At 39.1% G+C, this 17,136-nt stretch overlaps 2 protein-coding genes across 2 annotated transcripts; both read right to left on the bottom strand.

Moving 5' to 3' along the window:
• Window positions 1-201: 201 nt before the first annotated feature.
• LOC129100020 (protein disulfide isomerase Creld1) lies at window positions 202-5,593 on the bottom strand. Its single transcript, XM_054609514.1, has 11 exons — window positions 5,425-5,593; window positions 4,655-4,775; window positions 4,485-4,567; window positions 3,499-3,609; window positions 3,266-3,357; window positions 2,938-3,117; window positions 2,732-2,827; window positions 2,551-2,634; window positions 1,801-1,896; window positions 1,555-1,695; window positions 202-1,439 (listed from the first exon to the last, which is right to left on the bottom strand). Exons 2-11 carry the CDS (start codon window positions 4,769-4,771, stop codon window positions 1,219-1,221), a joined length of 1,221 nt encoding a protein of 406 aa, XP_054465489.1. The 5' UTR covers window positions 4,772-4,775; window positions 5,425-5,593; the 3' UTR covers window positions 202-1,218.
• A 1,234-nt stretch (window positions 5,594-6,827) lies between these two features.
• wu:fl23c11 (uncharacterized) lies at window positions 6,828-16,245 on the bottom strand. Its single transcript, XM_054609321.1, has 16 exons — window positions 15,991-16,245; window positions 14,574-14,601; window positions 14,346-14,480; window positions 13,955-14,074; window positions 13,733-13,848; window positions 12,934-13,045; window positions 12,495-12,536; window positions 11,593-11,714; window positions 11,432-11,494; window positions 11,274-11,331; window positions 10,948-11,180; window positions 10,357-10,404; window positions 10,045-10,096; window positions 9,764-9,859; window positions 9,645-9,683; window positions 6,828-9,321 (listed from the first exon to the last, which is right to left on the bottom strand). The coding sequence occupies exons 1-16, from the start codon at window positions 16,099-16,101 to the stop codon at window positions 8,528-8,530; spliced, it is 2,169 nt and encodes a 722-aa protein (XP_054465296.1). The 5' UTR covers window positions 16,102-16,245; the 3' UTR covers window positions 6,828-8,527.
• Between the last annotated feature and the right edge of the window lie 891 nt (window positions 16,246-17,136).

Genomic DNA, 17,136 nt, shown 5'->3' with positions numbered 1-17,136 from the left:
TTCCAGAATCTCAAATGTTTTTTCCTACTTCTCTTTATGTGAAGAGAAAAGGAAATTTGACAACAAATAATTACAAATTCAAATATTAAAACATGAAGAGTGACAGACTTTTTATTGTAAAGCAAACGTCTATAACGAATGACGAACGGTGGAAAACTTTCCACACGAGGAAAACAAAAAAAAGACAAAGTAGATGGTTGGGAGTATGAAGTGATGCTTCAGTCGCTTTCTAACATGACGCTACGATATCTGCCATATCAACAATTGAATTGACAAAAAAAAAAAAAAAAAAACATTGAAAATACACACAAAGGTAAATGTCAAGAGCAAAATATGATAAATATCTTCCCAATAAATATTGCTTTAAATAAATAAAAAAGGCAACAGAAAGAGCTGGTATTTAAGCACATTCCCTCACAGCAGTAGTGTTGGTTATCCAACACAGCTGGTAAAGTCAGTCTTCCATGCCAAAGTAAGTCAATAAATTAATACATAAGGTGCATTACCTTTTAATTTCAAATCCTATTATCATGCATTATTACTAAAAAGAATCATTCAGTAGGTAAGGAGGTAAAAAGTACTTCTGTGAACATAAATAAAAAGTGGCTCGTTATGGAAATATCCCAGAGTTTCAATGAGCTTTCTTCACGGGGTGATTGAGGACATTCCTAAGAATTCCCTCGTCTAACCACACGCCCACTGCAAGGATCTTGGGAGTTGCAGTGCCCCGACACAGCTAAACCTCGCGTACCATTCAGTCTATGGGAAACCCTCTGCCTCACAGCACTGAGATAATGAAAAACATGATGGAACGTGATGACAGGAGGTTTTGATTGTGTGGAAGAAAAACGACATCATTTCAACAGCGAGGCCAGATGAGACATCCAAAATGCATAATAGATTTCAACAATCAGTAGTGGTCTTCATGTCCCCCCCTTGTTCCCAACAAAGTTGAGGTAAGGGATTCAGCTCAGTTCCTTTATGTCAGTGCAGTGTTTCCTTCTTATTCCTCTTCAAGATTCACGGCTTCATAGCCTTCAAGTTCTCACGTTTGCATTATCCTACTCATAAACATAATTTAACCCAAGCCCTTTCAAGTAACTCCCTTATTAGATCCCTGAATGGCTAGCATTGCAGGGATAGTTTCCTGCCCCCTGTTGAGTCTTATTCACCTTTATTGTCTGGTATTCCTTTTCTCAAACCGAGGCTCCAGACAGTCTAGCGTCCCTTCAGAAATCCATCCAGCATGTAGTCTCCCTTCTCTGTCAGCCAGTATCCGGCCATGGCAGCTACGCCTCCGATGAAAATGGCCGTGAACACCATGTCACCCTTAGCGGCGAGCGTAGCAATGGCACAGATTACGATGCCAAAGAACATCTGCTGCAGAACGAGGACCTCGTCATCCGTCATGTCGTCAAACAGACCCTTCTCTGGACCAGCTGAGGAGGAAGAGGAAAAGAAACTGAGGAGCTGTCAACAATAAATGTGTTTTTTTTATTATAGAAATATAATTATTTTTCTATGCTCTGTTTATTTACTGCTACGGCTGCTTACCAGGAGGCTTATTCTCAACACAAATGCTATCTCTTCTGATATATCCATCAGCACAGTCACAGTGGAAGGAGCCCTCCTCATTGATACAGGCCTCGTTGAGTCCTGGGCATGCTATTGCACGATCACTACATTCATCTACATCTGTGAGAGGAAGCAAAATAAAAAAACTTCAGTTTAAGGAAATCAGGAAAGAAAAGGTGCAGAAGTGTGGCAAAGAAGTAGAGTAAATAAGCGGTATGTCCTTACCGAGACACTTCGCTCCTCTCAATCTGTAGCCACGTGAACATTTCTTACAGCGGGCAGGACCACTGCCCATGCAGCCCACACACGCCTGGTCACAGCCTGGATACGACAAAAGCACAGTGGTCAACATTACGTATTAAACTGGTGAATAAGAGCGATATTGTAGGAATAACTGAATTTATAACACAGTGGAAAATGGTTCAATTCCCAAAATAACTGCATCTATTGGAGTTTACAATTACCACACGACTAGACCTGCAACGATTAGTCAACAAAAAAGTAATTTGAAAATCGACCAATCATTTTCAATTTTCAAGCCAAAAATGCCAAATATTTACTGGCTTGACCTGCAGAAATTTGATGCTTTCTTTGTCATATATCTGTAAAATTAATGTCTTTGGGTTTTGGACTGTTGATAAAATAAAACTAATGATTTGAATCAGATAAAGCTTAAGCTGTGGTATTTAACATGCATTTTCCATACTTTTTATAGACAAATCTATTAATCAAGAAAAAAGAACAGCAGATTAATTAAGTTGCAAAGAAATTCATATTTTGTGTTGAGATACAGTAAAAAAAAAAAAAAAATATTACAATTTCTTCGATTTAATGTTACTAAAAACCTACATCTTATCACAAATAATTAGGAGAACAATCATAGTTCTGTTGCAGAAAATCTAGGGAGGTGTACTTGAATGATTTCATATTGTATAATACAGTATTCGGACACAGCAAATAGATTAGAGAACGTACCTCTGCATTCATATGATCCTTCTGTGTTGTGGCAGAAGGTGTTCGAAGGACAACGAGCCAGCTCTGTACCGCACTCGTCGATGTCTAAGAGACATACATGGGCAGTCAGACAACACGCATTCATAATACTGGCAAAAGAACCAATGAAATGGTACCACACGACCCGTGAAGCCAAACTCACCCACGCACTTGTTGTCATGAAGGATCCAGCCGGGTTTGCAGTCGAGGCATTTGTAGTCCTGCGGCCCCGCGCATTTCTTACACGAGTGGTAGCAAGCTGCAGAGGGGGAAAGACGAGGAGATAGAGCGAAGGTCAGCTCAAGATGACCTCAAACAGAGTGAAATATATACGTAGAGGATTGAAACAGTTGTCTGAATCTCAGGCACCTGCACAGGCTCCCATGCTGTTGTTGGAACTTTTCTCTCTGTAGTAGCCATCAGCACAGCTCTGGCACAGACCGCCCGAGTATCCAGGATCACAGACACATTCTCCGTCTCCAAGGCGAGTCCCCTCCCCCTCACAGCGGCCCAGACCTCCACATACTCCACCAGGGCTTGAGGGACACTCTGTAATTGGATAAACATTCTCTTAGTGGTACTCTTGGACTTTTAGGCTCTAAATTAGCACTGCAATTCTAAATTGTTCTTCACATTGGACAACCATGGATAAAGAAGGTTTGGTAAGCTTCTGTTTAACGCTTAATGTTTTCCACACCTTTGCAGTCAGGTCCAAAGCGCCCAGGCGGACAGCAGACTCTCAGCTGCTCTATGCACAGCCACTCAAACAGGTCCGGGGCCTCCTGCTGCCTACAGGACACACACATCAGTCATAAAGTTAAAACAGGGGCATGGTATCACATCCCAACAAAACATGTTCCTCTCCATGATTCCCCAAACAAACCGAACAAAAACAAAAATCATTTGACATAATACACATTTCTCATTTACCTGTGGAACCACCATGTCTCCACTTGGTCCTCTATCTGCTCCAGCAGCTGGTTACATTCAAAATCTGCTTTCTCACAAGCAGCTTCTACTATCTCCAGGAGCCGAGTCTCACTGAAACAAGAGAACAGCAATTAGAGATGCAAGACAAAAGTAGAAAAACAGGACAAATACTGTGTCACCCCCCCCCAAAAAGAAAAACAAATCAAGCAAGTTGGTTCACCGAGAGGATTCATTTCCTTCAACGGACTGAAACATTTGAAATAGATGATCTTATGTTATGTTATCATTCACATGTTATAAATTATGATTTAAATGTGCAGAGAAGACAAACAACTTCCAGAATTATTCTGCATGGTTCCAGAAGTTACAATTTTGTTGTTGTTTTTACTCTTGAATTTCCTGGTTCTTTCTGGTTCGGCCTTCTTCCATGGTTGGCGCTGTTACAAAGGGTCCGGTAAATTTGTGTGTTTCAGGAAACCTAACGTTACCCCGGACAACCTGACAAGCAGTGGATTTTCTTTTCTGCTTCAACATCAGGCCCCTGTAGTAAGTTCTTCATTATGTACACAGAATAATATTGTGTTTGCTGTGACTGAATTGTGATAGCCCTGCTTTGCATAAAGTGCCAAGTTGTGCAGCAACACACAAGTGTAGGTGTGTCAGGTTAGAGTTAGACCCAACACACAGAGTTAGTTAGAGAGGCGAGTGTGCTTCTGTTGCAGGGCATAGTTCTTGCATGGTTCTGTAGTTGTTTGAGTAACCTTATTGTTAACCATGTTAGACCTGGTGCAAAGAATTGAGAATAGCATGTGGGATATAGCCTAGTAGTTGACTGCCTTGGCTTCCATCCATGAAATCTTGTTGCATATTTAGTCTGTGAAAGACTTCAGCGTAACACTGGAGCACTGAGTAGGAGGAACCCTGATTGCCACCAGGAAGTAACTCAATAAAGTGTATGTGTAACTCTCATTTAAACTTTCTCTTACCTGCTTGCATACTTAGCCAGCTTCTCTTCTTCCCAGGCAGTGTTTCCTCCCCCAAAGTTCTTGGTGGCTGTTCTCTCCAAGCCCTAAAACAATTTCAAGACTCAGTTATACCGAAAAAATAAATAAAAAAAACTTTGCTAAAGAAGACAAAACAGGAACAACTGCAGTACCTTAATGAAACTCTCTGTGAGTTTTCGGCAGGTCTGGCACGGCGCGGTCTGGACTCTCACCACCGAGAACTCTGAGAGGAGCACCAGAGCGGGCAGGAACGGCCAGGCCCACCACATGGTCCTTCAGGAAACACAAACGAAAAGAAAGATTTTTGGTTGATATACTTCTCAGTGGTAATCCTAGCAAGTACCATCAAATACACTTTAACTATGCTTTCATAAAAGCTTTCCCCATCATGCGTCCCTAGAGACATAAGTTCCATTACCTGGATGCTACGCAGTATTACTGCATGTGGAACATCTGTACAATGCAAAGCAATCATATACAAATCAATGCAATAAATACACACTTTTACGAAGCATAATGTTCAGTATTCACAGAGAGAGCGGTGGTGATTTGGGGGGTATTTTTAAGCTGTATTTTAGTAGATTAACTGGATCACATTAGCTTACCCTCCTCTGTGACGTCACACATAAATATCATCACACAGATTTAAGTTATTGTCATAATTTGAGTGACATTTAAACCAACACATAATAAAATCCTCAACTGCAGTGATGAAGTTCAAATTGCTGTTTTTATAAATAAAGTTTTGAGAAAAGCTTTAGAAACAAAAAAAAACACAGGTTGGGATGCTCCTCTGTCTAGCATCAGCTAGCTCAGCATCAGCACCACTCAGAGGAGCTAACAGCTAACTAGCAGCTGGCTAAGGTCGGTGGCTAGCTGCTAGCTGCTAGCTCAAGCTAACATCACCTAGCATTGCTTGTACCTTTATTGCTGAGGAGGATTGTCTTGATTCCCTGCTGGTTGTTTCACATTTTTGACGGACACTTTCTGCTGGTGGTACTGGTGCAGGCTGGTGTGTAGTTAAAAAAAAAAGAAGAAGAAGAAGAAGCTAGGAGGATGAATGAATGAGCAGCTTGCAGTCGGCTGCAGCTGAAGCCAATACAGGAAGTGGCACCGCCCAAAGCCTGCTGGGATTTAATCCATCAACCAATCAGATCATCACATTTTGCACCACAGCAGCTGTTGACAAAATACATCCAACCCCCTAGTAATAGAATGTTTTTAAGACAAATGCATGCTGAAATCAACATTTGGAGATATCTGCATTTACTAATAAATTTTAGTGTAATTTTGGTGGTCTACTAAGGCTTTTTTTTGGTTTTCTTGGTCTTGACTAGACCTCGTCTACAGCAAAAATACAATAAATGTAAAGCAGTGTATGAAATACGCTTCATGTGCATGCAGAATGTGAAATACTGGTAAATATGTCAGACACAGTTGGACAGAAATACAGAGTCAAGACAAAACAATGGGGTAAATTGCTTGATTGAAATTCTAGTTTTTCATTTTAGTGTAATTTTGGTGGTCTACTAAGGCTTTTTTTTTTTTTTCTTGGTCTTGACTAGACCTCGTCCTGGCTTTGTCTTGGTCTTAACCCCTTAAAGTCTTGGTCTTGTCTCTGTCTTTATGCATTCTGGTCTTGGTCATGACTTGGTCTCAAAACCTCAAAGTCTTGGTCTTGACATGGTCTCAAAACCATTTTGTACCGTCGCAGCTGTTGACAAAATACTTCTAACCCCCTAGTAATAAAATGTATTTAACAAAAATGCATGTTGAAATCAAGTAATCAAAACTATATATTGTTTTACATCTGGAGATATCTGCATTTTCTAAATAAAAATGATAATTCAGAATATGTTCAAATTCAAAATACCCATTGAATTGACTGAAAACCTTGCAGGTTCCTTTATGAGAAAGCTCCCACAACAACCCACAATGTATACAGTACCAGTCAAAAGTTTGGACACACCTTCTCATTCAACTACTTTGAAGAATCTAAGATATAAAACATATTCTGGTTTGTTGAGCATTTGTTTGTTTCCATATGTGTTCCTTCATAGTTTGGATATCTTCAATATTAATCTACAATGTAGAATTTTTTTAAAATTAAAATAAAGAAAAAACATTGAATGAGAAGGTGTGTCCAAACTTTTGACTGGGACTGTAGATATTATGGATCAGGAATTACATTTCATTTACATTTGTGTAAAATAAACATACGTGGCTCTGCAAAACACACGTCCCATGCCACGTTTGTAATGTATAATAATCAACATTGTTTTTGTGGGCAGAAAAGAGCATCAGACTATTTGATTCAGACAGATTCTTTATTCAATCCCACCTTCAACAGTACACCAAAACGCAGTATAAAAACAGACATAACCTGGACAAGAAAAAAAAAAGTATATATACTCACTATAAAGCGAAAGGAAATAGCTTATTTTAGTTTTTTACATAGTCTTCATGTCAGGGCTTTCCAAAGTTAGCCTTTGTCGTCATTTTTACAGTTTAAATACAGCAAAATGCAAAACATCTTTACAGTTAATGTAATTTGCATTATGGTATAGTGCAGAGGTTATATGTAATTTACAGTTACTGACTGTATTACATTGAACTTCATATTCATTGCAGCAATTTACTGTTAACTGCTACTGTGGTCCCCATACAATGATTTGATTTGAATGGTTCTTCATAGGCTTTTTATGTCTTTATTGTATGCATTTGTCCCTTCAATTCTGTGGTTACAATAATTCATTACATTTAAACAATGCCGAATCAGAATTTACTTTAAAATAGCAAGTGATGAGCAAGAATCGTGAAACACTTATTATGAATTAGTGATCCATGGAGGTTTTATATTTGTAAAACACAAATTTTGTATGCCCTGATAAATTTTATTTTGTACCAGTAAAATTTTAATGGTGCATTGTGAATAGTGTATAGTAGCTATATTTAGTATATAGAATTTACAGTATCATACTAAAAAACACACATCATACTCTACCCCAAACATATTTACAAACATTTGTTATCAATGTTAAGTCTGATGAAATTCATGTTTTGGTACCATTTAGTAGATAGGTTAATTAGTTTTTAGGGTCCGAGGTGTTTTGTTAGTTGTTAATATTACTGTACAATACACACACTTATCTGTGTTAATTAAACATTAATTAAACACCATCTGCTTAGTGTTTTGGATCTCATTCTCAAGCTTCAGATAGCTTATCAAGGTGTAACATTTCCTATATATCAATTACTTTTTATGACTGTACTCATATACTGTATTAACAATGTTTTGAATAAAAACACACAAAACTGAACTCAACTGAAGCAGAATCGTGGAAAAGCTGTTTTTCTGTAAAACGTCTTTAAAAGTAAAGCTTATTTGCAATAGTGTTGCCTTTGAGCCACAGCAAAAATACAATAAAATGTAAAGCAGTATATGAAATACGCTTCATGTGCATGCAGAATGTGAAATACTGGTAAATATGTCAGACACAGTGGCTCGGTTTAGACAGAAATACAGAGTCAAGAGTCTTGGTCTTGACATGGTCTCAAAACCATTTTGTACCGTCGCAGCTGTTGACAAAATACTTCTAACCCCCTAGTAATACAATGTATTACAATGTGTACAAAACAATGGGGTAAATTGCTTTTTCATTCTAGTGTAATTTTGGTGGTCTACTTTTGGTTTTTTGGTCTTGGTGACTTGACTTGACTTTGACTTGACTTGGTCTCAAAACCTCAAAGTCTTGGTCTTGTCTCTGTCTTAACCACTCAAAGTCTTCTCTGGTCTTGGTCATGACATGGTCTTGGTTTAGGGGGTCTTGACTACAATGCTTTTTTGTGCGCTTTTACTTCTCTATAACTGTAACTGTAGCTACTGTTTCCGCTGACACATGAAACACCTCAGCCCTCTTTTCAACTAAGCTCCAGATGTTGAGCATCTCCAAGAGAAATCACTTCATCTCATTACTGGTCTCTCGTTCCTAAATTGAAGCTTGGTTTTGTGTCTTCTTCTGCAGTCAGACCCATTCCATTGAGTCAGGACTGGAGGGCGGCGTGATAAGACAAGACTGTAACGGCACCGTTTCCCCCGAGTCTTCAACTCCCACCCCAACGCAACTCTGTGGCACTCCGGCAAGGCGTAATACAGTTGTCCCTGCTGTGAACCCGGACAGCCGCTGTGCCAGAGCTCGGGAGGCCATCCTCAGCCCACCTGCCCTTTTCCGTCTGGCCGATGCAGTGGCCATTTGCCGAGCCCCGGCCAGTTCAGTCAGAAAGCCCAGGCTCTGGGAGGGGAGGCTGTAGAGATGAAGGCCGCGGAAAAGTTCTGGCAGCGGCCGGAAACCACCCGGAGGCTCGGGCGGAAGTGATTCAAACTGCACCAACATAAACCGCTCACCGGCGCGACCCTGCAAATAGTCTGCTAGGATACAGCTCAATGAGGCGGTAAAAACATCGACACAGGGAGAAGAGGCAGTGTAGCTTCTTCCTGTCGTCTCGTCCTCCGTGTCTCTGTTCCTCTCCTTGGGGGAGTTTCTCTCCCAGCTACGAGCTCCCCACTCCTCAGCCTTGATCCAGGCGGCCTGGGAGAGGACCAGCACCACTTTGCCCCCGTGCCTCTGCAGACGGTTCAGTCTCGAGTGGAGCCAAGGCACAGGGCCCAGCGCGCTGAGCTCGGTCTGACTCCACAGGTCCAGAGAAACACTGAAGCCCAGGGTTTGGAGGGACGAGCCCAGGTGACTCATCAGCTCTGGCAAAGCCGGGTCGTCACAAGGTGGGTAGAGCAGCACCACGTGACCTCCACCCACCGCACCTGAAATAGAGGAGGATTAAAAGCTTTCAGAGAGTTTAAAGGAACAGCTTCGGTTAGCTTAGTTTAGCACAAAAACTAGAAACAGAGGGAAACAGATTGCTCTGTCCAACGTTTACAAAAAAATACCTGCAGCGAAGAATTTGTCAAACTAGCTGCTAATAGTAGCCACTTGAAAGATTGAGACTATGAATAAGAATTTCAGAAAAAAAGGGTAAAAGTGAAACTTTAAACACATCTCTACAAACATATAAATGAAAATGTATAAAGGCTATGTGGAAAATAATGGTTGCCCAGTGTGAAATCGATGTCAGGCTTTCTCATACCTTTAACATCATCTTCTTTCAACCATCTCCACATGTATCCTTTGAAGGAAAGAGAAGTACAGACTAATGTATTTTTGCTTAATTAATATTTAATGACAAATAGATCATTAAAAACTTACCTTTTAGGACCCCTTGTATAAGATAGGCTCCAAGTAAGGCCAAACACATCAGTAGTAGTCCAATGAGGATTGGGAGGCTCCATCTCCATCGAGATGCTGGAAAATAAATGAATTAAGTAAAAAAAGCATTTAAATACACTGAAAAAGACACTGCCAAGAGTACAGGTAATGAGTCATAACTTATCTACCACATTCTAATGAAAAATTATGCAACTTGTTTTTATAATAGTTAAACATTAAACACACTTAATCCGGGTCCGGGCAATAGTTAATAGTCTTACTTGTAAATGGACACTGGGGCTCTAAATATGAGTCCATCCCATGTAGCTTTATCTGTAAAAAGGTAAAAAGAAGTGATAAGGTTAGCACAGTATCCAGTGTAGAACGACATGCTGGGTTGCAGACAGAGGTTGAACACCGGGTCAGTTGTCCCCGGCCCTGCAGTAAAGGCAGAGACCAAAAGAGACCTTTAAATTCTAAATTATCTGCTGGGGGGGGTCTTTGGAGTTCATTTTATCCTGGGCACGAGCAAGACACCAAATAATCTGATTGTATGTTTGAGATTATATTCAATATATCAAGACAAAGATCACCTGAACACAGAGCAGCGGATGTGACGACACATTGAACTCTCCTGTTTTCTGAAAAGTAAAAAGTAAGAAATAAACGAATGAATGAGTAAATAATGATCAAGAAGAAAGTGAAGATTCATCATTAAGAAAACGACAATAATGCGAAACGTATGCAACGTATAGTTAAGTGTTTGGATCTTTTACTTTAAAGTATTAATGCCATGATATAAAAATACAAAACTATTCATGCATTCAAAAAAGTTACTTAAGTAAAAGTACATAAGCATTGTCGGAAATATGTACTCAAATTATGAGAAGTAAAAGTTGTCTTTAGCCAGAAAAAGGTTATATTAGCTGTTATTTTATTGTATATAACATTATTGGTCCAATGTGTTAGCAGTATATGAAAGTTGTATGTGGTTGACAAAAAGTTTAACTAATTTAAATTCTGTTGGGTGGTTTTATTTATAGCAAGAGGTCAAGCATAAAGTAAAATTGAAATGCAAATCAAAGAATCTCTAAATTCTGCTGTAAGTAAGTACAATACCTGAGTCCAAGAAAGAGGTTGTGACAGCTTGCAAAGAAAGCAAAAGTTTTTGTTGATGTTTTTACCCAATGTCCAGGGCGTGTCGCACTCCATCCAGCACGCACATGACTGAGCAGTCTTTGTCTGGAGCCCGTCACCTCTTCACACTGGCCTCCTGCCAGGTCTTTCTTGCACAGCCTCACCTCTGCCTCCAGTCGGCAGGGAGCAGTCACATTCCACCTCAGGGCTGTGCCCCCCTCCCTCATCCGCGACTCCTCCATTGACACGGTCACACTGTGCTGCATTCTTTCCAGTGCATCTGCAAAAAAAACAAACAAAAAAACATTGCTATGCTGTGAAATCATTTACCTTGCTAGTTGCTCTTAGGTTGACTTCACTGAACGTTCTTTACCTCGTTGGTTTGTGAAAGGGCAGAATTCACTTCGAAACTCCATTCCCTCGCAACATACCTGAAAAAGAAAGTCAAGTAAAATCCCAAATAGAAAAATAAAAAAATACACATTTGTAGATGTCTTTTTTCTTGTAAGTTACAATTAACATGTCAGCTACCTGAAGGCACAGGCATGGTATAACAAAGTGTGATGGAAGGTCCATTTCCCTTTTGCCTTCAGGCTGCAAAAGGTTAAAAAGAAAGTTAAAAGATATACACAGACAATTTGAAATTTTGACGAATAGATTATATTGATATAAGGAGTTTATCACTGACTGACCCACGCAAGAACCTCTCCAGTGTCATTTCGAACTATCCAGCACTTGAGCTCGTCATCTGTGTTTTCCATTTGGAGGAGGATCACATTTGTCTTGTGATTCGTCACAGCTCGGACTCTGGGAGCTGACACATCAATCATCATGTTTATAATTGAGCTGTATCACTCTACAAGTATGGAAAACAGTTTTTTCTGGCACTGCCTTGAGCAGCTTATTCAGTAAGCACACAATACACGTCAGTAGGGATGCATCGATTGTGAAGCTCAGGGCCGATACCGATGTTTGAAATAACCATTTGTCCGAATGCCGATACCAATGTTGTTGTTACCTTGTTTTTGTGCCAGGGAAACAAACACATTGCACACAAATTAAATAATACAAATTTATGTCACTACCTTTGAAATAACCTTTCAAATCAATAAGATTCTTTAAAAAAATGCTTTTAAAACCTTTTAGCAGACATACTCAATGAGAAGAATGTTTCAGTACATAACCCAACAAAAATATTTGTTTTGTGAAATAGAAATGAAATGTAATTAAATATTAAAAGTGTTTCCCACACAAAGACTACTTGGATCAAGTATATTAACAGCCACCCAAGTATACTTGGCAACCCATTCGAGCAATTTGTATTTTTTTTTTTACGTCTGGGAGAACGATGCCAGCCACAATCAATTAACTACTTGATTAATAATGTTCTTGTAGCTGATCTTCCCCAGAGGCGATGTAATAATCCCACATGGTCGACTTTCACATTCACTGTTATTATAACTACATGGTGCATTGCCAATTGAACGATGGCAGTCCTCAAGGCAAATATCGGCCGATACCAATGTTCAGCCGATAAATCAGTGCATCCCTACATGTGTGTATATAAACAACATATTTTTAAAAAACATCTTACCAGCACATTTCTTTTCAGTCCCCTCTAGGTTCATGGAGCAAACTGAAAGAAGGGAGGTTGATGTTCAGTGACAGAGGCCATTCTGGCTTTCCTGTTCTCTAATTGTGGCGTTCAACTTGTGATTATAGAAGTTGTTTTTGCAAATGATAGATAATGATATATATTTTTACTTTATTTATGTGCAGTGGTTGTAATCAAATCAGTACAATATCTTTCTCTATTTAAAGGTGGTGGTTGTAAAACATCAAACATTTTATTATAATAATGTTTTGCTGTATCTATGTATAACATGTGTAGCAATAAAACACGGTGGAATCACCAGCTGGCCAGCTATCAACCCAGCTAGCTAATTCATCAGCTGCAGCTCCAACTTCAAGTTATGCACCACACTTTCAGTCTGCAGACAAACCCAACTCTACATTACAGCATTTGAACTCACCTTCTTCTAATGATGGGATTGTGATATTCTGTATGTTGTCTGTTCCCTTTGAATGTCCGTAAACGTGGACCACAACCGGACTGCCAAACATTGTTTTCTCTGTCAACAGCAGCTGCATTTGTAGGAAATATATATATACATATTGTAAACTTTAGGTATTTAAATCACTCAGTTAACAACAAACACACAAATAGATATTTTGGTAACTAGTTTTTTTGTGTCAAAATAGAAAAACTGTGATTTGAATTAAGCAAAGGTTTAGAGATGAAATGTCTCTTTGGTGGAACTGAAAACAACTGCGACATCTGAAAAGTGCCCAAACCAGATGCTGATTTTTTGCCAAGAGCAACAAGCTGAACTGTTGTTTTAACATTAACAATGTTCCGTAGGCTTCAGCACTGGAATGACATATAAAAAAAGGTCAAGTGTGAGGGGATCTGGTGGCATCCAGCGTTTAGGCTGCAGATTGCAACATACTAAAACGTAAAGTGAGCAGGAGAACTACGGTGGAAGATGTAAAAGAGAACCTCCTCAGTATGGAGATATAAACCGCTCTTTAAGGTAACAAAAAACAGCCTTATTTTCAGGAGATTAAACACTAAAAACAGCATACTTCATTATATCATATTCCTTATCTCCCAATAGATGCCCCTAAATGCTGCACACTGTACCTTTTATTACAGTTCTTCAGTAAATCTACATTGTTTCATTGCACCACAGGTGATTCATTAATTCAATTAAAGAACACAAAGAACCACTACATGAGGTCATTACCTTACAACTGCCACTTATTAAATACCTTGTGTGAGGGCTGTTGAGAAGAAGCTTGGTCTAAACCGGAGTAGCTTGATTTAAACTGGAGTGTCTTCCAAAGTTCAATAGAGCCTGGGGTACTGATACACACTTTCACCAAAGCTGTAAAACAGAGGTTAGAGAAGACGAATGGGAAAGAGAATGAAAAAGGTAATCTTTATAAAACAATGTGTTTGATTTTACGTGTGTTTTGGGTTGAGCTCTTTACCTCTTGGCTCAGGAAGCAAAAAGTGATCACGCTCATCTGCCATTGGACTCGTACCAAACGGCTGCTCTTCATCACTACGGTCACCAGACTCCTCAGAAACCTCACTTGCATTATTCACGTCTGCAACAATAATCGCAGTCAGTAGTCTGTATGCTACCGTCGAGAACAGAATGTGTTAAGACCACAGCAGCTGACTGATAAACAAGTGACCCAACTATGATAACCATGCAGGAAACAGACACTCGAGGGATTTCATTACTTCTAAGGTAACGTCAACAAACAAGAGCATTTACCGCTTTAAGGAAACGCTTCAAGGAACAGACAGAGAAAAATGTTAGGCATGCCACCCATGTTGAGAAAGTCAAAGACATAAGATTTACGATAACGCTACCTTGGAGGGAGATGATGATTTGCAGGTAGGGTTCACAGTCTTGTATGGCTGAGCAGTTCAGCATCACTTTCAGCTGCACATGTGTAACATTCACTGTATCGTCCGGATCGGGCAGAGCGGCGGAGAAATGAGACTCTGTGGAAACAAGAGCGTTTTTCTGCTTCAGACAAACTGTGAGGTTTCTTTTAATCGGGATGTGAGATAAACTGGTGTTGATCTTGTCGCTACCTCCGCTCACGCTGCAGTCGGTCAAACCCTGAAGAAAGAAAAAGTTGTGGATGAGAATTGAATGATCAACAAAGTCGACAAAAATGAAACAACCCTCTTGAGTAGCGTAGGTATAAACAGCGGTGGAAAAGGTATTCAGGTTGTTTACATGAGTAAAAGCAGTACTCTTAGAAGTAAGGGTTCAAAAAAGAAATTCTTCCCAATAAGCGGAGGCTCTACCCTGACCATATGTTCTGAAGAACCCTGAAGCCTAAAAATATCTTATGATGACAAGCCGAAAAGAACCGCTACCACTGGACTGCAATACATTTTCCTTTCATTTCAAAGTTTTATACATGATAGTAATGGAAACTTTGGACAGATGACAATTTAAAGTAAATATTTTGTATTTCAGTAGGTACAGTGACATTTGTATTTAATTCTACTGTAATAATGTGACATCACTGCGTTCAGACTTTTAGAAAAATGGCGCTCCATTCCAAGAAGGTTTCCAGAGGGAGACATTTATAAGCCATATACTATGCTGTATATATCACATAGGTGGGCTACTATACATAAGTACAGCTTTACTAATCAATAGGTCTTTTTCACTTTGACTTGGTAGGAAAAGCAACTGATTACAATAACCTTGGCCCCATTTTATTCCCATTGAGAGTGAATGTGTGACACCAAAACCAGCACACACAACACCAGCACTCTCAAACTAGAGCAGCTAAAAATTAAATGACTTTCATATAAAAAAAAGGTCAACTGTAGTTTAATATTTGTGTTAAGGTTTTATGCAACAACTATACTTCATATGTATATTTGATATTAAACATATTGAAGTTCTCTCTGGTTGATTTGCAATCTCTGGAACAAAGAAACAGAGAAAATTCCAGCAACAACAACCCTCCTCTGAAATGGAGCGGTGGAGTAAGGTGTCAGGTGGAAAAGTAAATAAGTAATGGACATTAAACTCTGATCGCTCTCTCTTGTTAACTGTCTGATCCCCCACTAAATGTTCTTACTCTGCATGTATGGTTCGACTACATGTTTAATAGACAACAATAAAAATGGTGATGTTTTTATGATATTCATTTAATGATATGAATGGGTGGTTTCACAAGCACACATATTATGATAAGGCGTTATAAAGTTCTTACAAAGTACTTAATGGATTAATACACACAATATGTACTCTGTTATCTGTAGTACACTACATAATGGTTTCAAAAACCCAGATAAAACTTTGTATCCCGGTTTTGATACCTGGAATACATTTAAAGCCCTTATCTTGGTTTCTGAACATTCTTTGATGAAGTGGCTGAGATGGAGAGAAATGGAGATATAACAGATCAAAAGAAACCTGGTGTACAAGTCATATCTACATACATTCCAAAACCATGATCCTGGTGCGCATGTTTGGACTTGTTACCTCGCTACAGGTGAGTTCAGGTGCGTCTCGGTCGATCATCTCCAGCGCTCTTGCAGACATGAACAGCCAGAAGAGCAGCAGTGACAGCAGCAGGAGGGAAACATGAGCCATCTCTTGGAGAGCGCGTCCGGGCCTGGGACCAGGGGATGGACCTCTCAGACCCCCCTCATCCAAAGAACTCAAGAGAGTAAGGAGCCCCGTTCTCCTGACATCTACCCGGCAGCACACAGCCTGACAGTGAGCTCCATGGAGAGACAGAAACCAAACTGCTGTGACGCACCTGCGCGTTTTGTGCCACAGGTGGTTCCAGGTGAGTGACAGCTCTACCTTGCTCAGGTGGGATGGGCCAAACTGCTCACATGCACAAGTTTCTGCTTGGTGCGCATTAGTCAGCGGAGTGTGTGTTAGTAAAGGGATATAAAAGGATATGATCCAACAATGAACGATTACAAATGTGTTGTTGATGAGCAGGTGTGTTGGTTTAAAAAGACACAATCTGTGTGTTACCATACCCATACTACCATAAGGTTAACTACAAGCTGCTCTTAAAACCCATATTTTCAAACTAGCTTATTCACTTTAACTTCTCTAACTGCATCTTTTCTCATTTTTTTTTCATTCGAATATATGTATATATTTACATATATTGTATATATAAACATATATTCGAATGAAGAATATATATATATATACACACACATATATATATACATATATATATATATATATATATAAAATATGGGTTTTAAGAGCAGAAAAGATTGTAGTTAACCTTATGGTAACTGGGAAATAAGTTAAAAAAATAAGTTAAAAAATAAAAATAAAAAATATATATATATATATATTTTTTTTTTTTTTACTTATTTCCCAGCTATGTTCTGGTGCTGAATGTACAGATGTACTACTGTTGTTTTATTATCGCGATGTTTTATTAATCTGTTGTTTATTGTGCTTTACCACTGATTTTATATGCTGTAAGGTGACCTTTAGTGCCATGAAAGGCGCCACCAAATAAAATGTATTATTATTATTATTATTATTATTATTATTATTATTAAACTATTTAGAATGACAAGAAAATATTGTGTCTAAACACACAGTATGTCAAACGCAGTATGTAGAAAAATATCAAGATATTCTACTAAA

Source organism: Anoplopoma fimbria, chromosome 12 (assembly GCF_027596085.1).
Source record: "Anoplopoma fimbria isolate UVic2021 breed Golden Eagle Sablefish chromosome 12, Afim_UVic_2022, whole genome shotgun sequence".
NCBI classification, from domain to species: Eukaryota; Metazoa; Chordata; class Actinopteri; order Perciformes; family Anoplopomatidae; genus Anoplopoma; species Anoplopoma fimbria.
Note: the sequence above shows the minus strand (reverse complement) of the source record. Positions and strands in the feature narration are given on the sequence as shown.